This window comes from Centruroides vittatus, unplaced genomic scaffold, assembly GCF_030686945.1.
Source record: "Centruroides vittatus isolate TY-2023 unplaced genomic scaffold, ASM3068694v2 scaffold_1444, whole genome shotgun sequence".
NCBI classification, from domain to species: domain Eukaryota; kingdom Metazoa; phylum Arthropoda; class Arachnida; order Scorpiones; family Buthidae; genus Centruroides; species Centruroides vittatus.
The window spans coordinates 1,081,006-1,106,600 of NW_027122679.1; the positions used below are offsets into that span (position 1 = coordinate 1,081,006).

At 34.3% G+C, this 25,595-nt stretch overlaps 2 protein-coding genes across 11 annotated transcripts in view; one reads left to right on the forward strand and one right to left on the reverse strand.

Moving 5' to 3' along the window:
- Window positions 1-21,840, forward strand: part of Rbcn-3B (WD repeat-containing protein Rbcn-3B) — a 70,944-nt gene extending 49,104 nt beyond the window's left edge. For 6 of the 10 annotated variants that reach the window (XM_067284707.1, XM_067284713.1, XM_067284714.1 and 3 more), the window contains 20 exons: window positions 4,231-4,313; window positions 4,383-4,542; window positions 5,937-6,157; window positions 6,240-6,435; window positions 9,985-10,314; window positions 10,386-10,517; window positions 10,627-10,739; window positions 13,693-13,991; window positions 14,076-14,300; window positions 16,514-16,739; window positions 16,817-16,958; window positions 17,023-17,190; window positions 18,140-18,334; window positions 18,416-18,602; window positions 18,664-18,934; window positions 19,013-19,095; window positions 21,150-21,249; window positions 21,313-21,417; window positions 21,490-21,671; window positions 21,702-21,840. In XM_067284707.1, the coding sequence (XP_067140808.1) occupies window positions 4,231-4,313; window positions 4,383-4,542; window positions 5,937-6,157; window positions 6,240-6,435; window positions 9,985-10,314; window positions 10,386-10,517; window positions 10,627-10,739; window positions 13,693-13,991; window positions 14,076-14,300; window positions 16,514-16,739; window positions 16,817-16,958; window positions 17,023-17,190; window positions 18,140-18,334; window positions 18,416-18,602; window positions 18,664-18,934; window positions 19,013-19,095; window positions 21,150-21,249; window positions 21,313-21,417; window positions 21,490-21,671; window positions 21,702-21,723 (3,440 nt within the window). In that variant the 3' untranslated portion in view covers window positions 21,724-21,840. Of the gene's footprint in view, window positions 1-4,230; window positions 4,314-4,382; window positions 4,543-5,936; window positions 6,158-6,239; window positions 6,436-9,984; window positions 10,315-10,385; window positions 10,518-10,626; window positions 10,740-13,692; window positions 13,992-14,075; window positions 14,301-16,513; window positions 16,740-16,816; window positions 16,959-17,022; window positions 17,191-18,139; window positions 18,335-18,415; window positions 18,603-18,663; window positions 18,935-19,012; window positions 19,096-21,149; window positions 21,250-21,312; window positions 21,418-21,489 lie in introns of all 10 variants that reach the window. The other 4 variants (XM_067284711.1, XM_067284716.1, XM_067284717.1 and 1 more) reach the window with 2 other exon arrangements.
- Window positions 21,841-21,863: 23 nt separating this feature from the next.
- Window positions 21,864-25,541, reverse strand: LOC136987105 (ornithine decarboxylase antizyme 1-like; the record flags this gene model as incomplete). The annotated part of the gene is made up of 4 exons (XM_067284771.1): window positions 21,864-22,206; window positions 22,273-22,358; window positions 22,425-22,585; window positions 25,398-25,541. Coding segments are annotated over 4 exons (507 nt in total), but the record flags the coding sequence as incomplete, so codon positions are not given.
- Between the last annotated feature and the right edge of the window lie 54 nt (window positions 25,542-25,595).

The window sequence follows — 25,595 nt, forward strand, 5'->3', positions numbered from 1 at the left end:
ATACAGTGTATACCTTTTCAGCTGTAAAAATTACATTTCAATTCAATTCTAAATAGCAAAACAGATTGGATAGGATACTTTAAATGGAACGAAAATTAGAACAAAATATAAACATTGATTAATTATTAATTTATGAAAACTATCATGGGTGGAAATAACAAAAATGAAACTGTTATGAACAGAAGGGTGGGCAAAGGTCAGTTTAAGTGGAGAGAGTTTAAATGTCAAGTTACAAGGATGATTTGCTAGCCGCTTTAAGGGGTGGAAAATGTATTCAGTATTCTTGCATTTATAATGTCATTTATGATCTGAGCAACTAATAAAAAATCGATAGTGATTTGTTTGCTTTATAGTTATTGAGTAGGTGTAATTTTTCAATAAATGATTTATTAAAAATTACATCTAAGTCACCACAAAGATGTTAAGATCATAAATGTGAAATAATGAATATCTTCCCACACTTTAAAGTTGTGGCCAATGCCTTCATTATATGACTTTTGAACTTTTACCACATAAATGCTGTTGTCTTAACTGTTTTAAGTTTCTTTTCATTACTACTGTACTATGGTTCTTGTCAAATGAATGAATAACTCTGGGAAAGTTTGTAGTTTCTTGATGCTGTAAGCTTAGTTCCAATAATAACACAGAAGTTTGATGATGATTGGTGATTGACAACTTAACCAGATTAGTCTTTTCCAACAAATAAGAGTATTGTTTGGCATTTTACAAACTGCCTTCCTCCTATATTCCTATTTTCATCCAGTTTTTATTCAACATCTACAGTTAAAATTTGTCGTCTAAAAGAGTATTTGAACAGATTCTTTGTTTTAAAATATTTTGTATGTAATTAATTATTTCAGAATATTGAAGGCAGTACATAGTATTTTTGTAAGGTTAGTTATGGGCAATGGCATCCTCTATTTAGAGGTAAATACAAAAGATGTCCTATTCGAAAGTGTCTGGGGATTGTAAAAATGTCCATTAAGTGATGGTGTCCACTATTCAGGAGTATCTGTTAATGGCGGCTTTCACTGTATAACATTGTTATAATTTTACTAAATTGGTGAATTTGATAAAACCATTTGATAAATTTGATTTATTAAAATGGAGGAATATTGTAAAGTTTTGGTAAGTATGCAATTCCTGTGCAAGCGAAGAAAGTAGACAAAAGCAAAATCAAAATATTTTGTTAACAGTTAACCAACTTGTATTTTAATTTCAAATTTATATATAATTTCAAGCACAGTAGAATGTTGATTATCTGAACCTTTCTTCTTTTTTTCTCTTCCTCCACCAGAGGCTGAATGGATAAAACCACCTACACTGATAATTGATCTTAGGTTTATGCTTGACCAACAGTTTGGTTGCAAGAAAGTCTCCAAGTTTTCTTCACATGTCTGACACCTAAATAGGACCATTTTCTCATAAAAAGTTTTCTTGGGAGATGTCTCCCTAGATGGGATATGGTAATGCATCACATGGGTGATGCATTGCCATATCCCATTAATCCAATTTCTTTTCCATTTGTATGTTTCTTTGGATTGCCAAACACACAGCCTTAAATGAATATCTGAAATGGATAGATGGAAACAGCAATGGTCGAATTCACATTGATACATTTGCTGCATTAGAAACAGTGATAACTACTACTAAAACAAGTTGGAGATCTTGCTACAAAAAACTAGTATCAACCTTGGTTTTAATCAACTTTTATATACTATTATATTGTATGATATCCATTTTCACATTATTTAATAGGTCAGTGTTCAATTATCTGAACATCTTGGTATTCAACTGTGCTCCAGTTGATTCGGATAATCAACATCCCAATAATTCAAATGTTCCATCCTTCACTATCTACTGACTTTGCTACAAGTGAGGATCTCTTGTAATATGCAAAATTATGGACAGTCAAAAATTAAGAGAGAGTACTTTTGGCTGTTAAATTTACTTGTCAAAAATAACAAGTATAATTTTTTTATACAGCTCATTGTATCTTTCTGTTCAAAACAATTTTTATGTATAGTTATCATTTTAGAGTTTAGATGTGAATAAAATGATAAAAATAGTCTGAAGATGTATCAAATTACCATAAATAACTAACCTTTAAAGTCACAAATACATTGTTTTTAATGCAAAAACAATTTGTAATGATCAATAGTTGCAATGTATGGAGTTTTACATACAAAAATGTAACTTCTTGCTATATTTGATAGAATGATTGTTTGATAAGCTAATACTCCATTGAAAAAAATTTTTTAACTTGGGTATTTAACCCTTTTCCCTGACATCTTGTTTACGTTTATTTTGCGATCCCTCCTAAAGCAATATAGGTCAGTCGGGCGATATTATTTTAAAAATTCACCAAAAATCAAATTATCATTATATCTATATGAAAAAAATCATGTACATTTATTATCGACATTAACTTGCAGCTAATAATACTGTTTTAAATACGATATTTTTTAATACATTTTATTAGAAAGATTTATAAGAAAAAAAATAATATATATAACAGAACTGACACACAAACTTGATAATTTGTAACATTTTGTGAAAATTAACATTGTCTAGTTACCTAGTTGTTTGCTGGCACTGAGTCAGGAAGACATAGAATATCATTTTGTATAATTCGATATAAAACTTATGCATGTACATTTATTTGTTGTGAAATTATCGCACATTACATCAAACATGTGTTTGAAATCAAAATTTTATTCTGCTATCAACTAATATAATGAACTAATATACTTTATTCACTTCATATCAAACAAGATTATATATTTTTGTAATAAACATATGATTACCAGTAGCAATACATGTAACATTTGCAGATATTTTCGATTAAAATAAAAAATAAAAAAATATATAAAATATCAGAACTGAAGACCACAACTTGAATATTTATAACACTTTGACTTATTATAGCTAAATAAACTTATTATAGCATAAATGAACTAATTATAATAATATTATTGCATGAATATGCTAAAAATGAAATAAAAAATTACCAGAAAACAATAAATTAAGAAAAAAGGTATTAATTAAAGTTTTTTAAGTCAACAAAACACCACCTGGACAAAAATATGTAAAACACACGATAGACAAGACGATGCCGTCAAGTGCTGACATCTGTTGTTAAATTTTACAAAAATCGATATTTACCAAAGTAACGATGAATCGATACCCTCGAAGTTTTGCTTAACAAGCCAGGGTACCGATCGATCGGTACCTTCGGGGACAAAGGGTTAATAGGTATTGCTGAATGAAATATGCTGGATACTAGCATGCAATATTGTAATATATGAATAACAATGGCAAAATGAATGTGCTTATTAGCTGCGAGTTAATGTCCCATGCAAATAAGTTAAAATCTACATGGTAACTATAATTATTAAATTTAATAAGAGATTGCACCTAATGCCTACATCTAGTACCAAATTACTTGAAATTTAATAATTATTATTAGCAATAATACAGTCCAATTTAATCTAGTTATCATTTGGCTTAAAGAAAACACATGACTAAATGATTCAATAAAGTATCAATCTTAGATTAAAAATCAATGATTTGATTTATTGAAAGTTCACTATAAATAAAGCATAAGTTATACATAAAAGTATATGTATATGTTTACCTGTACTAAATATTACATATTTAAACATAATCAGTAACATACTTTTCACTTTCATCTCTCATACAGGTAATCCTTTGATATAGGATTACCTGTCATCTCTCATATAGGTAAAGTCTTTGATAAAATTCAGTGTTTAGAAAAACATATTTGAGATAATTATATAAGAAAAATTACAGAAAGACATTTATTTTCTTGAGTTGTGTTACTGAAAAGATGATTTATTTGAACCTATCAGAATTCTTTGAGTGAACAACATTTAAAACATCTCCAATATCAAAAGCCATTTTTTTAGGCAATTTACATCTATCTGAGAGATGAGAGAAGATTAAGAAAGAGAAGAAACTATATTGTTCATTAAAATTATGATGTTCGGTTTACTTAATTAACATCAGCACAAACATTCCTGCTAACTTGTACAAAAATATATTCTATGTATATCATCGTTAGATTTTTGAAAGTGGATAATAGAACTACTTGTTAATAGAAGTAGAGTTTTGATGAATCTGCATCAAAATTATACTTCTGTTAACAATATTGATAATGATATTTTTATAATTATTTTAAAATGACTGAAAGAAAATGTTTTATTCTAGAAATTCATCCTCATACTTCCAGGAGTTTGGAAGAAGCTTGGAATTCTTTGAAGTTGTCCCCTCCTGGAATATTAGATCAAATGGTAAATTTTAATAAAAACAAACAAAAATATTTTAATTAAATAATTTAAAGGTGACATTAACCTTTTAAGATTGGATCGGAAGGACAGAATCTCAAACTGACATCCAGCGTTTACTTACCGCTTCAAGGGCGTCTTGTTTGTGGAAGAGAAGATGGAAGCATCATCATTGTATCTGCCACTCAAACTGTGATGCTACAACTTCTCTATGGCAAACATCATACTTACGAAGGTATTAAACAAGTAAAATTTATTTTGATGTAAAATATTAATTCTTGTAATTTATAATAACTTTATTTATTGAATAAAAAAATAAAGTAGCTTGGGAAGTTTTAGCATCAGAAATACAAATACAGTGCATTCTCACTAGTTGAATAATCAGTGTACAGAGTTATTTGGATTGGTGGAGTTTATATATAAAGAAGTCAAAAAGGATTACAGACAAATACATATATGCTGTATACAGAGACTTCAAAAAAAAAATTCTGCTATTTTAAATTATTATTATGTTAATTATTATCTGAGAAAGTAGTAATGTACATTAAAACATTGGAAAATTGTCATAGTTTCATATTTACCCAGCAAAATTTTTGAATGTGTGCACCACATGTCACTCGACATGCATTTGACAAAGGCTCAAATTCTTACTACACTAGCAGGGCATATGTCATCACTCTTCCCATAGTGACCACAATTCTACAACTCTTGCAGATTATTTGTGCTGCACCCTGATGAGTGATTCCAAGTTTGCAAACTGCAGAACACAAAATGCCTTCTCTGTTGAGGAGTTGCCATTTTGGTTTACTGCACTTCCTGGAGGGAGTAGACAAGACAATTGAATGCAGATGGGAGATGAAACCTTGACCATTACTCTACCGATTAGTGTATGTTACATACTTCTTGGATAATTAACATAATTACAGTAATTTAAATGATAGTGCTTATTTTTGGAAGAGCCTCTGTATGTATTAAACTTTGTTAAAAATTAAGTATATTAAATAGTGTTACAATTCTTATAAAATATGGTAAATTAAAGTCCATTTAACCCCTAATAAACAGAGCATTTCCATTGGCATAAATGTAAGTAATTAATACTAATTTTGGACTAATGATCAATTATAAAAATCCAGATAGATTTCGATTTAATATGTTCAAATAGCTGGAACATTTAATGGAAATGCATTTATTATAAAAATTGGAGTGTTGTGCTGATTATGACTCAAATTTCAATATTTTCTTATATTGTCTATATTTAAGCAGATTTGATTTCAAGGATACCTTTCCTAAATAAAAATACTGTAATATATTACCATTACTTTGTTACCTTGTGTGTGTGTGTGTATATATATATATATAATAAATATGTCATTTTACTGTTTCAAAAAATATTTAAATGTAAAAGAAAAACCAGAATTGAATAAATGACATGTCATATGTTGTAGAAATACAGTTGCTTTATTTATTCTTTCATTGTAATTAATTCAAATTCAGATTAACAGTCTGTTGGAAGTATATATCAAGATTTTAACCTTTGATTGTGTATGTCCTAGAACAACATTATTTGTGTATTTTTTGTTAGATGTTTAAGAATTTTGTATTATTAATATAATGTTAGATGTTTTTTAGACTGGCCACCTCATCAACTACTACACGGTCACACTGGTCGCGTCACATGTCTCCTGTATCCTCACCATTTACATAATCGATATGACATCGCACATCTGTTATCTGGAGGAGTAGACTTTTCGGTATGCTTGTGGGACATTTATGCTGGAACTTTAATTCACAGATTTTGCGTCCATGCGGGAGAGATCACACAATTACTGATTCCTCCAAATAACTGTAACGTAAGTTTTTTTTTTTTTTATTTCATTTGACAAAATAAATCATGAAATTCTTAGTGTTAATTAAAATGAATATTATTTGTAGCCTCGCGTTCTCCAAAGCGTCTGTTCGATTGCAAGTGATCATTCTGTCTGTCTGTTGGGACTGAGAGAAAAAAAATGTTTTATGTTGGCCAGTCGACATCTTTTTCCAGTGCAGGTGATCAAATGGAGGCCACTTGACGATTTCATGGTCGTCGGTTGCGCAGATGGTTCGGTGTACGTTTGGCAGATGGAAACTGGTTCGTATTAATAGTAATGCTTTATAAATATCATAAGTAATTATTAGAAACAATAATGATAATTTTTAGATACTTTTTATAATTTCAGTTGATAATTTATTTTAAATATTAAATCTATCAAAATGTGATGCGTTGACTTGAAAACTGTTAATTTGAGAGGTTTTGCATTTGTCATTAACCAAGATTCACATTCCATTTATTATAATTACAAAAATTGCTATCAGAATCAGCAAGTCCAAAACATACAAATTGAAATAAATTTATAAAACTTAATAGGCAAACTTATCATTAAAATAAATAATAACTATATTATCTTCAGGTAAATAGTGCAAAAAGATAGCTTAAAAATGCTTATCAGCTTTAACATATCTTGATAATGCACAATTGTTACCTGTTTTAACCAGTGCATTAAACATCAAATGTTAATTGTTTGAATTATTTGCTCACTGTAAGTTTTTACTTCAGTTACATGCTAGCTATTTTTGATGGTATTAAAAACAGACAAACAACACTGAAAGAATTATTATTAATTAATAACAACAACTCTCTCTCAAGTCATCACCTTGTTGAGGTGAGAGTGCTTAGTAGTTCCAATAGATTAGATAATGCAAGAGCACAAGCTTCTAGTAGGCATCCACAGAAAATTTTATTATGTAGTATTATGCCATCTTCAGGTGTAACTGAAATTCAAACATATTTTAACTTAACATTATGGTTTATTAACTGTTTAAAGCTGGGTTGGATATTTGACATTTTTTAATTTTTTAAACATACTTTTTTCAATAGGCAATCTTCAGCCTTGCTGCTTTTTAGGACCATCACTTCTCATATGTTTTTGTTATTTTCTTTTCTGTAATTTACAGTTTCTAATAACACACCAACGCACATTGCAATTTCTCATTTGTTTTTCCATCTTGTAGTAGCTTTATAATTTTTCTTACATCATTAATAAATTCTTTGATTGGGACCATTGTTAAAGCAAAGACAGGTAAAACATCACTGTTTATCTAGAAAATGATGCAAACACATGTCTTAAAGCTAATGGTTTCTTCCATTCAAATTAGAATGCTCAAATCTGTAAATTTAGAAGTGTGTTCAAAAACTGTTTTCAATACTGCTTTATGTAAAAATTCTTTTGGGAAAATGGTTTGGTTTATTCATTTGAAATTAAAGTGATTAACACTTAATAATCCAATGAACAAAATGTATATTTTCGTTTTAAACATTATATTTTTATTTTCTTACATCACATTCAAATACTTTTGTACTTTATATACAGTACCAGATTAAATACCTGGCTTTCAAAAAACTAGCTATTTTTGAAACTGGTTGGTTTTGAATTTGTAGGATGTAGTACTGCTGCAGTTTGCCGCTTTGTTTTGGTTTCCGTGATTTATGCATTGCACAACACCAGTTCCAGTATGACTGCTGATGTACTGTACAGTACTGTACATCATGTTAAATATAATTTTGTTCTTTACTTTCCATTGTTTATTTACTATTTTAAGTATATATTTATTAGCCTATATCCAGAAATCCAGAATACTACAGGTACCAAGCTTGCTAGATATCTGGCCCAATACCATATATCTTTGTTTTTACAGTTTCGAATAAAGATCTTTGTATTGACAAGGCATTTCTGTCGCTCTCTGTTAACTTTATATATAAAACCAGTCACACAGTGATTCTCAACCTTCTTAGCTCCATGACCCCCAAATAGTAAATATAAATAAAATTAATATTTTGTGATCTCCCCTACTCAAAGGAATAAAACAGTAAGCCTTACTATTACTAATTGAATTTTGGCTGTAATTATAAATGCAAACAAGTGCAACATCACATTGATTTCTTTTCTTTACATGTGTACTTATTGTAAGTAAAATGTTTATAAGTTTATAATAAATGATTTTTTTCTCATAAAAATGATTTCATTATTGTTTTGCGACCCCCTCCCCTTTAATATCACCGCGACCCCAGGTTGAGAAACGCTGCTCTAACAGTAACTACTAATTGGTGTTGAGGTGCCAGAAAAATTAGAAATAAGGAAAAATGGGATGAATATGACAGAATATGGATAAATGTGTAGTAACCACTAAAATATGGAAAAATGTGCAACATGAAATTGTATAACTTACTTCAGAAATTGATGAGAAAGCAAAATATCAAAGTTTGAGTTTCCTACATACTCTATTAATCTTAACAAAACAAAGAATTCTTACTTTCAAATGCTTTAAAGGTTTTATCCACTTTATTATTTTAACCTGCATATACTGTCTTATTAATTTTTATTGATTTTAACAATATTTGGGGTAACTATTGTTACTTGGGGGCTCATCTTGCCTAAATGGCATTGCCATAAAGAATATTTTGTAAGGTTCCCAGGCTTGCCTAATTGACCCCTATGTGGAGTTTTTGTACGGCCTTTAGGAGCTTTATCACCAATTGTAAGTGGTTAGAAATTTGGCATCAAATAGATTATACTTACTCTTGAGTGTATGGCAATAACTCAGTCTCATATGTGAGACTAGGAGTAAGAGGCTGGCATAAGAAATGATGAGATTCAGTTGAAAGAGTCACTCAACACAATTAACTACACTTAAACATTTATTAGATGTTATAAAATATGTATAAAAGATAAATTTAAAACAATCTGTCGGTTGCATATATATATTTATTAGATGGCAGAAAAGTTTGTACAGTATGTTACACAGCTAAGTAAGACATAGTATTTGTGGTTGTGTGCATTATCATTGCACAGAGAGAGTGAGTTAACAAATTTTTGGTATCTTAAGAATTCTGACAAATATAACCCAGGATGAGAAGCACAGGAAAGCAGTTATTAATGTATAGAGCTTCAAAGTTAAATGATGTATCTTATGTCAGTTAGTATTTGAGCAGAAAGGTAAAAGCATATAATTGTAAATCCCAGCAACTAGATAGGGAGGCACACAAACATTAGTCCAAACAATTTGAAGAAAGGACAATGACTGAATAAAATTGGCCATATCTCGTCATATTCAAAGATGCAAATTCCTTAGATGTGACTAAAAGTCAAGGGAAAGGTATCATAAGGTGTCACTATCAACTCTGAGAAAACATAAACTGACACACTCTCAAGTCAGAAAGTTGATGTATACTGGTCATCATTCAGTTGTTTTCCTTTAACTTGTTTGATTTTCACAATATCATCAAGGAAAGCATGCCATAACATAAAAATCTGGGAGATAGTGATTACAATAAGTGGATTCTATTGTTTCAAGCAATGAAATTTCATATTACAAGTTATGATTAAAGTTATTGATTTAAATATTTCATTTCTTAGCTAAGATAAGTTATCTTAAGATAGAATTTTCTCATTAAACTCTATTTCTCGTGTGTTTTTTTTTATAAATAAACAACGAGAAATTAGATGAGTATTATAACATGCCTAATTTTAAAAAATTAAAAAGTTATAGAGAATGAGAATTTATTTTAAAATTATTTTAAGATAAAATATATAAGCAGAGTGTCCACAGCATATTATTGAAGACTATCTTTTTTTTATTTAAGGGCATTTAGATAGAGTAGTACAAGGTTTATTGGCCGAAGAAATACTCAGTGCCTGTGACGAGAATGTGGTGAGTGCCGGCGACAGAATGACGAATCCTGCCATACACTTTTTTCGCGGTCTGCGGCATCGTAATCTAGATGCCATCAGACATGCCGCCCAGAGGGGTTTCCATCAGCTACAGCATCCTCATCATTCCCAACAACCCGGAGTCGACGGTACAGAAGTGGCACAGAGAACGCGTGCCAATCCTTTAATGATACAAGGACTGCGAACCAATCCCAATGATCAAGACAGTCACATATTATTTTTCGATATTGAAGCACTTATAGGTTGGTTATTTATTATCAAGTAAAGTGTGATTACTTATAATGGTTTTTGTAAATTTCAAATTTACTTACAGTTCAGCTGTTAACGGAAGAATATTCGACAATGTCGCCCGCCACCTTAGAAGGACAGGGCTTGATCAATCAGTCAGAATATCAGAAATACCAAAACCTGGCAAGTTCACCAGATGCCCAGAAAAAATTGACAGGTATGTCGATGGTAAAATTCAAATGAAAACTAAGCATAATTTATTTATTTTGCAAATAATAAATTTAAAGTAAAATAAAAATTTTATCACATACATTTTAAAAAATTAGGTTTTATTGCAAAGATGAAAGATACGGCCGAAACTGCCGCGCATAAGATACAAGCAAAAGCCGAAAGTGTGGGCTTTAAGGCCGTGTCGGGAGAAGTCACAATTTCTGGAAAGGTAAGTCATGACAATTAATAAAATTGTTAGAAAGTAATTTACAGGTTTTATTTTTACTTTCACTTTCCTGGCTGTTATAATGTAACATGGGAAAGTATTATAATTACGTCAAATTTAACCCTCTGGGATTTTTGCAAATCTTTGTTTGAGACTTCCTAAACCCACAAAAGTGGGGAAATTCTGTGTGTGTGTGTGTGTGTTGGCATCTATTTTGTTTAATATCTCAGGATGGGGTAAAAATTAAGAAACAAAATTTGGCCTGGTAACTTGTATGTAAGGGACATCAATGTTAAATTTTGATGGCTGAAGGTTGAAGGGATGGGGAGATAGAAGGGGTCACATGTAATATTTTGAATGGGACCAGACTTAATGGAAATTTTACAGGTTATTTACATTTACAATGTTTTTAAAAATTTGTCTCTACCCTTGAAATTAAGCTGCCTTTGCTTTTTATAATAATAATAAAGTTGTTTTTTAAGCTTAAATATCTTTTTTAAATAGAGATTTTTATCATAGAAAGTCAAGAGAGCCCTTCCAGGTTTTTATATTGATAACTTTTATAAGTTTGTGTGAATATATTAAAACAAATAGGTTAAATATTAAAGCCAAATGATTGCTAGATTATATCTGAGTATATTACTACTACTATTAATAATGAAATGCTACTAGAGGTAGGCATTAGGTACCATCTCTTGCTAAATTTAACAATTATAATTAAATTAATATTTTAACAATTAATTTAAGATTCCAGAAGAAAATAACTGACCAAAGTGGGACTCAAACTCACGAATTCCACTTGCTGTGTGGTCATGTTGCCAGTTATGCTACTCGGACTTTTGTTCGATCTTCACTACCAGACATATTTAATTTAGATATAACCATGCTTGAAATTAATATATATGTACAAGAAAATTAATTTCAATCATTTGTAATTTAAATATGGTCATTAATTATGCCTCCTGTAAAAGGATTGTTCTTTTCTATTAATAAAGTTTGAGTTACTCACATATTATATCCAAGATGATTACATTTTGTATCAAAATCTAATTTGATTAATTCAATTACATGTTGTTACATAACTCTGGATATCTTCTATTTCGAAGTTAAGACAATGAAGAAAATATACATTTTCAAGTCTATGTTTTAATCCATTTTTTACACCAGCCACAGAAGTAACAGCTAAAAATACATGAAGATAAACTTCACGAAAAAACAAACAGTAAGTAGAAAATTCACATGGTTAAAACAATATCAACGTCAGCCTTTCTATGGAGGATCTGACGTTTTCACATTAAAAACGGAAGTATAATCTTTTTACCATACCATCAAGTCCTTAACATATTTATAACTGGTCTGGCCCTCTAGCTGTTGCTTCTGTGGCTGGTGTAAAAAATGGATTAAAACATAGACTTGAAAATGTATATTTTCTTCATTGTCTTCACTTCGAAATTGATTAATTCAAGTTTATTAGTCAGTAAAGATTCCTGCATATGGCAAAATAGATATTGTTTTATATTACATTATTTTATACAGTATGGTATACACCAGTGTTCCACAACCTTTTTCAACTTGCAACACACCCATGACTCAACACAGCACACCAAAATGTTATTCCACTCAAAAACATATATGATATGATACTATTAATAGAATTATGTAATGCACCTAACCTATTATTATTAAACAGACATCAACACCTGTGAGCAAATTTATTTTACATATAATTTCTTAGAATACATAAAAATGCGTGGCTTGTAATAAAGAATAAACAAACATCTTATTTCATCAGTGCTGCGGCAGAGAATGAAATACAAACATAAGAAACACAACAACTGTGATAAAAATATATAAATAAAACTTGAAATTAACAGAATATGTAAAAGTTCATGTCACACCTTTCACCATGTGATGGCACACCTGTTGCAGAACACTGGTACACAATACTTTTATTCATACCATTAGGTTACTATGTAATATTAAATGTACTACATTTCTGCATAGATATGCTCTTGTAGATGGGGCAAATGCTGTACTATATTTCACAAAGTACCCAAAACAAACCACAGAGATGTTACTGAATAGTCGATACATTTACGTTTAATTTACATTGGAAGAGTAGTGTGCTAGTCTTATATGCCAAAATGAGATGGCACGTAGGAGAGCATGCTCTTATTTGTATGGAAAATGCCATTTTCTTATGATTGTAAATAGTCAAGAAAATACAAAATGGTTAAAAAAACAAGGAAATCAAATTTATTTCTCATCTTTATAACATACAGTAAATTCTTTTTGCAATTTATAAGATGTGTATATGACTTTGTACTGTATATTAAATTATTTAACAAGTATTTGAAGAACATATAGAGTGATTCAGGAAGATGTACTGCCATTAATGGAGCATATTTTGGAGGTCATTCTGAGCAAAAATTGTCTTATAAGCTTTGGTCCTATTCTCAATAGAATAATTTACTGTGAACATCAAATCTATCACTGTATGTGGGGATATATGAAGGATATTGTGTACCAGACAAAAGCACAAACACAAGGAGCTACTTATGTGTAGTAAGCAGGTTGCTACCCTAATTAAGGACAGGCACGCAGAGCTATGCAGAGTGACGTGTGTTTCGTAAGCACAAGGCCGAGAGTATTAAAATAGACATTTTTGAAAAATCTCATAAACTTGTTAAGTTTGTAAACATTAATGTAAAATGGACCCATAGTAACTTTTATTTTTAATATTGTTATTTACAACAGTTTATTACAGAAAAATGCATTTTATTTTCAAGTTAGGCGACGTTACGTGCCGTTCACCACAAATTATTCCAAGTTTATACATGTTTTTGCTCAAAACAACCTCCAAAATAATCTCTAAGTGATGGAATAGCCTCTTGAATCACCCTGTATTAAAGAAAATAATTTTGATTATATAATTTATATTTAATTTCTTCACTAGGGATCAATGGTTAATAACAAAAATGGAAATATTTCAAATGGTCCTAATAGAAAGCCCAGTCATCTCAACATGGCAGAAGCAAATTTGACCATGGAGATCGCTCAGCTTCTTTTGTCCATTTTACACGCCTGGGGCGTAGATGCCGATCTGGACAGAGTTTCCGAAAGCAAACTGGGACTGTTGAGGCCCATGAGGGCTGTCTGTTTTGGACTTCTCTCTCGCAGCGGTCACATGGCCCTCCTACTTCCGACATACGTGTACAAGTTAGACATACTCGAAACCAAAGCAGCGGTCGAACAGTAAGACGAGATCATCTTTCGAATTTCTTCGTTTAATTTGTCTTTTAATTTAATCTAAAAGTTTTCTACCATTTGATAATTCAGAACGTCTGAGAAGAAAAAGGTGTCCATACTCACTTCGGAGATTCCTCCCGAACTGATCGAAGAAGAAGAACGAGCGTGCAAATTTTCGTCACGAGGACACTGGGAATTGTCGACCGCCGTCACCACTAACCACCTACTAGCCATCATAGCATTGGGTAATACTTTGATGTCCATGAATAGTGCCACTTTTGTTCCAGAACAAGAGAGGCGACGCAAATTGCTTCGGTAAGTGTATTTAATTAGAATTTATTGTACACTTAACAACGTAAACATACCATATTTACTCGCATATAAGATGAGGTTTTTATTTATTTTTTGCTGCCTCGAAAACCTAGGCCATCCTATACGCGCGAGCGAAGGATTCTTTGTGATTTTGCAATTATCATTTTATTTGTGATGAAACGAAATAAAATTAAAATTGTATTAATAAATCTAATTTTCCTTGTTTTGATCTCTAAAGTTACACCTTGTTCTATATGCGAGACTGTCTTATATCCGAGTAAATACGGTATATTTGAACATTAGCATTTTCACGATTAATTGAATATTTTCTTAACATTAATCAATGCTTTCGATTGGGTTTATTATAAAAAATTTATGATTTTTGAACGTGTGTGTTTCTTCAGTTCACACAATAAATCCTAAAGATATCGCTTTAATCGAAGGTTTTCGTAAACCACAAGTTGTATCTATCACTTAAATCATATTAAAATAGATAAAATAAGCTTTTAAAATACAATGTATATGTTGTATAACAGAGCATACCAGTACATACTGTATTTTCAGATTGTCTGGCACGTCAGTCTATCCTGAGGAGACCACGAAATCAGATATTTCAGTATGGTAAAACTGGCATACCTGTTTATTCATCCCTCTCTAGAAGGTGCATTAAAGAACGAGTTTTTATTCTGAAACTGTCAGCATTACGTTAAAAAACTACGATTATACGTTTAATTTCTTAATTTTGTCTTCTTTCTAACGACATAAAATACTCGCGGAATGCCAAAAGTGGTTTTTTGTTTATTTTATTGTAATTTGATTCAAAACCAAAAAATTTATTAAATTTCAGAAACTCACCATAAATTGTCTCAACTTGCACCATTAACACCCTCTTTGTGTGAAAATTGAGAGAAGGGTGTTATTTTTAAAGTTGGGGTAGATGGTCAGTGTACAGGTATACCTCGCCTTACGTCGGTAATTGGTTCCAGGAGAGGCGACGTAAGTCGAATTTACTTGTGTAGTTACGACTTAAGTTGAAACTATGGTGGAAAACGCCAATAATGAGCACTTAAAGACCTCTAAAGAAGACGACAACACAGAAACACAGATGTTTTCATGTTTTGTTCTCTAGGATTTATGATGATTATATTAACATTTACTGTAAATGTACATATTTTAATATGATTTTGTGCACTTTTAAGGCTCTTCTAGCGATATTACGACTTCAATATTTGTGGCGGACGGATGTAAAGTCGAATAAAATCACTTAAACTTGATTTTTATTTTTCTATATACTTTTTTGACAAATGACCTATAATCGAGAACGACGTAACTGGAGGTATACCTGTACTAATTTCTACTGTTACTAATGTCAAATAAGTCGTTAATTGTTTTATTGTCTTGTAAACAAAATCAGGAAGAGCATTTTCAAGTCAGTCAAATTACAATGTATTGTATTTGGAAGAATGTTCTTTTAACATTTAATCTACAACGAGTTCTGTTAGATCTGACTAATTTTACTTTTTAGTCACAGTTTAACCAACGTGCTGGTCATTCCGCAAAAATATGGTAAAATACAACAAAACAAACATTGTGAAAATCTTTCCGTGGCTGGTTTACACATTAATTAAAGTAACAATTTGGTTCCTTGCTTCTAAATGGTTTTCGCAATGTTTGATTTGTATAAGACTTCGTTCGTATCAGACTAAAAAAGTGTTTAGTCGGATGTGAAGTTTATTATTAAGTATATTATTCGGATGGATTATAATTGTAAATATAAATCGACAATCGGAATCTTTGGTTGGAACAAAAAGTTTTAATACGGCTCGTTATTGTATTTTGGGATTTAGATTTATATAGCAATGATACTAAACCAAACGATGTCCGTAATTAATCGGGCTATTATTAATAACTAGATGTTAAGTAATTCTGTATTAGAGGTAGACATTAGGCAACATCTCTTATCTAAACTAATAATTACAATAATTTATTAAATAAGTTAAACCGTGTGGAGTAAATTATTAATTTAGATAAGAGATGGCACCTAACTTTTACCTCTAATACCAAATTACTTAATATCTATTTATTAATAATAGCAAAATAATAGCCTAATAAATTACGGCCATGATTTGGTTTAGTATCGTTGCATTGGGCTTCGGGAGTTTATTATATTTATATAGCAATTTTTAAAAAATTTAAATGGGTTTTATTTTTACAAGTAGGTTGAGCCGTGCCGAAAGCAAGGCTGGAATCATGGGTACGGAAGTGCCCAACCAAGAAGCAATAGAATCCGGATTGTCTAGTCAGCAAGCTCAAATCAAAAAAGGATGGAGTTTACTGACTGCGCTTCATTGCATTCTCTTACCGGAATTGGTTCGCACCCCTAACTTCAAAAATCCTCAGGTAGAAATACTGGCCAGGCGTTGGCAAGACAGATGCTTAGAGGTAAGACGACGACGCTCTTCGGTTCGGAAAACCGCCGAACCCCAGCACTAGAAATTGACGTCTTGGTAAAATTTTAGGTGCGTGAGGCAGCGCAGGCCCTCCTCCTGGCAGAACTGAGAAGAATAGGCCCGAAAGGTCGCAAGGCAGTGGTGGACGAATGGGCACCCTACCTCCCAAATTACGGAGAGCCATATCCTGCTCGCACGTGCCACGGACAGAGTAATAAACTTAATATGAGATCTTCCTGTGGAAAGTACTCTAATAGAGTTGGTCTTTATTGCAGCTGCTCCGACCACCACGTTGACTACGGTCTCTGCCACCACCGAGACGTCGCCCAATAATCACGCAGGATCGAATTCGACCGAAGAAAATCAGCAGAATCGAAAATCTGAAGAACACTTGTCAGAAGAAGAGGAGGAGGAAGTGGAAGTGGATGATCAGATATTAGAAGGTTATTTCTTTATCCAAGAATAAAAGAAATTATATATGAAGCGTGCAATGCCATAATGTTGTAAATGCCAAAAAGACACTTTTTTCTAGCAAATTTCATTTCAATTTTACAATAAAATGGTAAAAAAAACTTGCTAGGTTACAAATTCTCTGCAATATCGAAATGATGTAAATATTATTCTTATGGCACTGCATGCTTCGTATAGTGTTACCATGTGTAATTATCAAACCGTAAGTATAGATAATTTACATATTGTAGTACATTTACAGAGGAATTATTCTTTGGAATTAGTAATTTATAAAATTTTTATATTTATTTGTAAGGAGAAAATTATTCTGGAAGGTTTCGGAACTTATTGTTAGGTAAGAAATAGCGTAACGAGTGCAAATAAAAAGTGTATAGTTACGTAAATTCAAGAAACTCCCGACGACTTCTGCCGATACTTCCAATTTCTTTGCAAGTGTCGATGGAATATCATTTGCCTGGGCCTTAATATAGCCATTTGCTTTGTAGATGATGAGATGGTAATTTTTTTGCAACGCAGTGAAGCAGACGGAATTTCTCGATATGGGCCACAGATTTTTGAGAATACCGTGCGAAGCACAAATGTATCCGAATTGCAAAACCTTTGCATTAAGTCTCTTCCAGTGAAATTAGAATATTTTGGAATAATCCCATCTAAATTGTAAAATTTGAACTTTGAAGCCCAATTATATGAACTTTTCCGATATTCTGCCCAATACAGTGTTAATTCTTCACATCATAATGCTTCGAAACTCCTATCGTTCTCTTATTTACCTATGTAATTTTGTCGGTTGTCTTTTTTATAAGATGTAAAAATACTTCCGATGGATAATTTTTTTCTGCAGAAATACGGAAATAAATGAACTTTATTGTAAGGATTGTTTGTGCATTAAGAAGACTTAAAAATTGAATTTTGTTGAGGTAGAAAGCTGCAGGAAACCTTCAAGTGCTGCAGAAGGCAGAAGGAAGCAGGCTACCGCCATCGTGTTACTGGGGGTGATTGGAGCAGAATATGGATATGAAATCGAACAGAGCAAAAGAAAGAGCGCGGAAGAACAGAAGAAAAAGAGCATAGTCGACGGTTTTGGTCTTTCCAACTATTCTCTCGCCAGGCACACCAGTACGTAGGGAAAAACATTTGTCCTATTTGTTTGACACAATTCGTGCTTATTAAGAACTGATTCAATTCTCGCCCATTCAGGCACGGCTCTGTCTTTTCTTCTTCTGACAAGGCCCAGTCCCTATCTGCCTGCCCACACTTCGCTGAGAAGGGCCGCCATAGATCTGATCGGAAGAGGATTCACGGTGTGGGAACGCCACCTGGATGTGTCGAAAATACTGCTAAGTCTATTGGAACTCTGTTGTAATTCCGATAGATTGGTGCCCAGGTACGCAGCTCCTTTCTCTAATTCCTCTAATTCTTTCCTCTGATCGTGTGCAATTTTTCAGCATGTCTTACGGTCTGCCTCTGACACCAGCAGCGGATTCCTGTCGCACGGCCCGCCACGCCCTGTCGCTGATTGCCACCGCCAGACCTCCGGCATTCATCTCCATTTTGGCCAGAGAAGTGACGTGTTACAACAAACTGGCCCAAAACCCACAGACGCTGAACGTTCCCCTGCACAAGACTGTACTCAGTCGGGCCCGGCCCGAAATTCTCAGGGTGATCGAATTACTCATCGACAAGATGCAGACGGATGTCTCGGACTTGTTGGTCGAGGTAGGACTTTTGTGTTTTTGTAAATTGGAAAAAAAAAATTAAGGCCCGATTCAGTAATGGCGGTTACTTAAAATTCAGACCATGGACATCATTCTCCATTGTTTAGACCACACCCAGCTGAAGACGAAAGGTTTGAGCGAAACATTCCCCGCCATATGCAGGTAAGATGCAAGTTTCTCTCGATTTTTCCATGTATTATTATCCATTTTGACTCGGATATGCATTTAGAATTTAACAAAATCTTTACCCCATTCGATTGAAGTGTGAGGCAGTTTTCTGCAGATGAATTTCTTCAAACTATAAAATGTATTGGGTTGTGTGGGGTAAAATTTTACCTGTTTTGATTTTTACTTTCCTGGCTGTTATACATAACAGAGGGAAAGTATGGCCATCTGTCAAAAAACAAACCCCCAAGATTTTTACATTTTTGGATTTGGGGACCTGGAAACGTCAAGAAATGCAAAAAACCTAGGGGTTTTTCTGCACGTATGTGTTTAGGAGAGGCATGATTTTCTTCGCCCTTTTTAAAGTTTAATAACTCCTGCATTTGTCGAAAATTTCTGCAATTATGCAGGGTGGTTTGTTTAATAGGGGATCGATACTATTATATTTTGGTGGTTAACTTCGAAAGGTCAAGGGGGTAGAGAGACGAAAGGGTTCGCATATATATCCATCTCTGGTAGGGTCGGACTTAATGGCAATTTTACTGGCTATAAAAAAAAATTGAAAACTAAACTCTTTCCACCCTGTGGGCACTAAGAGGACCTCTTTTTTTTTAGCAACGCCATTAAGGGTTTGGCCAGGCCCACAATGGGGTGGCCGGGTGGTGAAAAAATTCCTGGGAATTTTAGACCTGTTCGGATTCGAATCAATTTTTTTTTTTATAAAACCCATCCCCACCCTTGAAATTGAAGCTTTTTGCTGTTTTATAATAGTTAAAAAAAATAAGTTTTTAAATAAAATGTGATAACAGATGGGGCCACCAAACTTTTCCTGGAAAGTTAAACAACTGATTGGTTGCTGGATTTTTTCTAAAAATGACTAGAAAAGGTGTTCCAGAACATTCTATGCAGGTATATAAGTAGAGAATGTTTCTTTGCACATTTTGTCTGAAACAGGCGAGTTTCAACAATACAAAACTTTTGAAAGGATGTGTGGGCATGCCGACATTGCCAAAGAGCTCCACCAAAAGTCAACAGAGCCCAATACGCAGATGTGCAGAGCAAAGAAAAAGCCTGGTTGTTCTAGATCGGTGGCAAAGATGGCAATTACCCATGAGATGAAACTATTCGTTTATAAATTTCACCTTGGCCACCCAATACAAATTGCCATGAGCTGCAAATCACCAAAAATTTAGTATCACATTTCCCCGAAAATAAGACCTGGTCTTATATTAACTGTTACTGCGAAAGACGCATGAGGGTGTATTTTCAGGGAATGTCTTGATTTTCATGAACAGCAATTTAATTTATTTGAGTGTGGCCGTTTTGTCATCTTCTGGAACATCACGGTAACGCTACACATCCCAAATTTCTTGCCACTTTGTTTTTTGCTGAACCATTGGCCCTAATCTCTCGCATCTAGCAACAGAGTTGTCTGTAAATCAGTGCTTCTGGTGGTGCATAGGCAACGTGGCTGTCGGCGATCATATCCCGTGAATTCTTCACAAAGTTTCCATGACGATTTCTCTCTGCAGAAAGCTGCCAGATTCTTGCTCAGCCATTCCTTTTTTGTACTCGACAGGATGGCTTTCTTTTTGTGATGGTCTTGTTTGGGAATAGAAATATTCCCTTTAAATCCAGTGTCGATCAAAGACTGGCGAGGCAGGAGTAGCAAATACCCCAACCGTTACAAAAGATGACGAGAAATTGCAGGCACAAAATTCAGAAAAAATTTCTTTATTTCATACCGGTGCATTAAGTATGTCTGTTGTGACACGCAACATATCGAATCATTGTGATTTTAATTAGTCGCCACCATGTCTGTTTGTTATCGAGTGTGTACACGTCATGTTCGCCCACCCGCCTGCCTGCCCGATGATCTTAACTGGGGTTTACATTACGAGCATCCTGAAAAATCGCGCCAGGTCTTACTTTTGGGGGGAATACGGCAAAGCGGCATGATGGATACTTTGGGAAGTTTCCAGATTTACGATGTTTGCTTGGTTTAATAATCAATATAAAAAAATAAAAATGCATATTATGCATCCCAACAGGTTTAACAACGTCAGTTACTGTGCTTCCACTCGTCGGATCGCCGTGGGAGCCAAGAATGGACACTTGGCCATCTACGACCTGAGAACATCCAGGTCTCAGGTAAGTCACTGGCATGCATTTGGTTAGAGCTGCTCTGGTCTCACTCCTTAACATATTGCACAGGACATTTCGGCGCACAACGCAGCCATCACCGCCTGCACCTTTTCGCCAGATGGAAAGTACCTGGCTTCATATTCCGCGGGAGAGAACAAACTGTGTTTCTGGCAGGTGGGTGACAAGTGCTATTTTTCCACCCTTCCTTTATTTCCAGACCCATACTTTACCCTCCGTCTGTTTCAGACTGCCACTGGACTGTTTGGCCTGGGAACCGCCCAGACCCGCTGTGTTCGAACCCACACCACCACTCCCCTGGGTGAGGCAGCCAAGACCAACCCCCTGAAGATTGCTAGACTAGTATGGGTGGCCAATAAGATGGTCAAGCTGAGGCTGCTGGCTGATGGCACAGAGTACAAGTATGGAGTGTCGTAACAAAGTCCACACATTACCAGGAGTGGAAAACCACATGTAATTTAAGATGTATCGATTCGGAAATCAAAATGTAATTTATCTTTTCGTTGTTGTGAATGACATTTGAATTTTAGAATGAATGTAAAATGTACGCCAATAAAATTTTAATGGTTTAGACTGCAATTAGGACTTTGCCCGGACCAGCATTTAATGGAAATTATTTTATTTAGACACAAAATTATACACATTCTGCTACACAGTCGATACCCACGAAAATACTAATGGCTACCATAATTTGTGGAGAATTGACTATATATATAATTTTTTTACATACGGAAACGTGTCTAGCCACGGTCGGACAGAAAGCGGTTCTTCAGAGAACCGAGATCAAGCCTCGGTTCCGAGAAGACAAAGAGTGTGGGGAAACCGAATCCTATTCCACGGCGTAGGCCATGTACAGCGTGTCTTCAGACGCACCACGTGGAGCCAATGGATGACCCGGAGCCAGAGTGACGAATCCCAGAAACATGAAAGTGCGGACAAGAACGGCTGAAAGACAACAAACAATAGTTACGGAGGTGCAGGAGTGCACTACCCTACTAACGGGAAAAATACCTCTCTCCGTTCGGTTCTTCTCAAAACAGACAATGATGTGGGTGCAGCGGAGGTCTTCTTCGGCGTATTCCAGCAGGCAGACGAACCTGAACAAAAGAAAAATTGTCAGAGGTGGCTGGGTGGAGGGGCTGAAACTTGGGCAGCAACCTTACGTTTCTTTGGACCCTTCAGGCAGGATCCCACTCGGCACCTGAACGTACAGTCTACCCTGCCACAGGACCGCTTCCCACTCAGTGTTGGTCAATTCGGTCAGATGAAATCTAAACGTCAGCAACACGGTATCCTGGTAGGACTGCCTGGTTAGATCATCCCTCTGAAATGTACAAAACCACCAAAATAACCAAATTGTATGTACAGTACCTTTCTGCCTCCGTTTCTTGATAACATCAGATAAGACCATGACATTGTTTTATTCTGCATACTGTAATTATTCTAATAAACTGTGCAGCTGCTGGACCAGAAGTTACCGATATATTGTTCTAATAAACATGCATTTCTGATTTTGATGTGAAAACCAAATAATGTCGGTGCTAAGAACTTTTTTAGCTATTTTGACCAGCTGTACAAGAGGTTGGAAAACTGGATGATAAGAATTTTGTATTTTTGTCAACCAGCAGAAAAAGGACACCTGACATACAGTGTACTGTCGAACGTAAAACAAATTTGGTGACAATCGTATGCCCTGATGTCGCTTGGAGTAGTGCCAGCAGCGTCGTGATTATTGGACCACGAAGCACTGGAAACGGGTCCTATGGAGTGACGAATCGCACTACATCATCTGGCAGATGCCAGGTAAATGGCATTTACCAGAGCACATTGTGCAAACTGTAAAATTTGGTGGTGGTGGCAGTGGCGTGGTTCAGGGCTGTTTTTCCCGATACTGATGTGGGTCACAGTTTTGATCAAGGGTGCAGTGAATGCCAATGCTTACTGAAACATTCTTGATAACATGCTTCCTGCATTGTGGCAGCAGGTTGGAACTGGCCTTTTCTGTTGCAGTCCATAAAGCAAGGTCTATAATGATGTGGTTTTGAGGAAAATCGCGTGGGTGCACTCAACTGTCCTGCTTGAAGTCTCAACCTCAACCCCGTCAACTGTCTTTGGGACCAGCCGGAGCGACTCGCCCATAAAACACCCTGAAACTTCTCATTGTGTTAAGGTACGAATGGAGGCTAATTCCACTGGCAGTGTATTGAAACTTGGGGGAAAGTCTACCGGGAAGAGTGAATTTTGTTATAGCAGCAAAAGGAGGCTGAACCTCCCATTAATTTAAGTACAGTATGACCCCATTTAACAATGATTTGATATAATGCGGTGTACTCAAAGCCTTAAAAAAACCTCAAAATTTAGGCTGATTCAAATTATTGTGGCATTTTATTGACTGTTCCCAAACACGGACCAATCAGCAAAAGATGGCAATTCTTTGTAGCGCTGTACTTTCCTTAAATATATTTTTTTCCAAAGTTGCACCAAACAAACATAGATCATCATGGATGTCATAGGCAATATTGAATTAACTGATAAATGCATGAACAAAGCATGGAAGAAGTTATGGCTGAAGGTATCCAAGATTTCTCAACGAGAAGAGCCTAATTGATACAGCAGGATATTGAGGAGTTACTGCAGGTTTCTGGTAAGAGCTTTACCAATGACAACCTTCAAGAACTGGCAGAACAAGGAATTCATGTGCAACTAGAAAATAGGGCTGTTGTATAGATTACTCCCTATGGAATTTCGGAACTTTGAGTATATATCTTAACTCGAGACCAAAACGAGTTCAACAATACCCTACTTTTAGACCAGAGACCAAAAAAGAAAGTTATCATATTTACAATATCTTGCCTTTCACAATGCATTCTATGCTATTTTAGAATTTTCCACTAGGTGGCGTTTGACTGTTCGTACTCTTGACGGACTCCTCCTGGAGGGGAGCCAGCGGCAGGCCGCCCAGTGTTTAACATCACTAGTTATTGATTCATGGCAGTTCTTGAACAAAAGAAAAAAAGGAAACGTATACTGAACTACAAGCAGCACCACCTAGTGGAAAACTCTAAAATGGCATAGACTGCATTGTGAAAGGCAAGACATTGTAAATATGATAACATTCTTATTTTTTGTCTTGGTCCCGAGTTCAAATATATAAAGTCCTGAAATTCCATAGGGTGCAATCTATACAACTTCCGAAAATCCCTTCGATTATCATTACCAAACCTTTACTAAGGAAATCTGTAATCATAGATCAAATTGTAGCAAATGATCCAGATTTTGAAAGGAGTGCAAAAGCAAAACGAAGTGTTTTGAATGTCATCTCCTGCTACCAACATTTGCTTAAGAAAAGAAAAGAAAAACTGAGAAATTAAACTACACAACTTTATCACAAAAAACAAGAATTTCAGAAGAGCCAGGACCTTCCATTTCTGTGTGCATGTTTGTTATTTAACATTAATTTTATTGTGCAAATTAATATAAAAATAAGTAAAACTTGTTTATTTTTAGTTGCATGTTCTCCTTTCCCTATTTACTCAATGTTAAAATGACCTCATGTAATGCTGTTTCGTTTAGAAACACATCCTCCGCATGTTACTTTACACGGACCTTTCAAACCAAAATAATTGGGTGTCCAGTCACTTTTGGCTACATTTTGTATATTATGAATAGCAAACTATTTCACAAGTTGTATATATTACAAAAATTATCAAAAACCACTATGCTAGGGGAAAAAAATCTAAATTGTCTGTTTGTTTATCAATTCTCTGTGTAACGGATATGGAATATTAGAATTTGATTTTGAGACAGATGAGGATGAGAGCTTCGTAAAAGCACTGTCCTTGCAACGTTTAATGAATCCACAGTATGCAATACTGAGTCAATAGTGAGGTTGTGGCCAGTTTTCATCTCTAAAATGTGAACGTCAAGTGCCTCTATCTTGTAAGTGGTGCTTGACGTTCATGTTTTCGGTCGCAACCTCACTAATAAGTTAAATACAGCTGCTAATTTTAAGTACAGTACATTTAACTATTAATTAATATTTAGCTTTAATATAAATTATTGCCCGACTTTGAGATTTTTAAGGAACGAATCGGATAAGGTTGTCGTTACGGTGGTCTGAAATAATGTCTACCCACCTTGGTTTGGTGATTTTGAATCACAGGGGGCACTTTTAGTTTCCCCACACCGCTGCCCTCTGCTATTGGTAGCGACACGTCGGCGGCATGGGGCACATCAGGAACACCACTGAGGCCCTGCCCCCAAGGATATACAATAACGTTTCATGGTGCTGCAAAAAAATGAAAAATTACTTATTCCAGAATATTAAATGAACC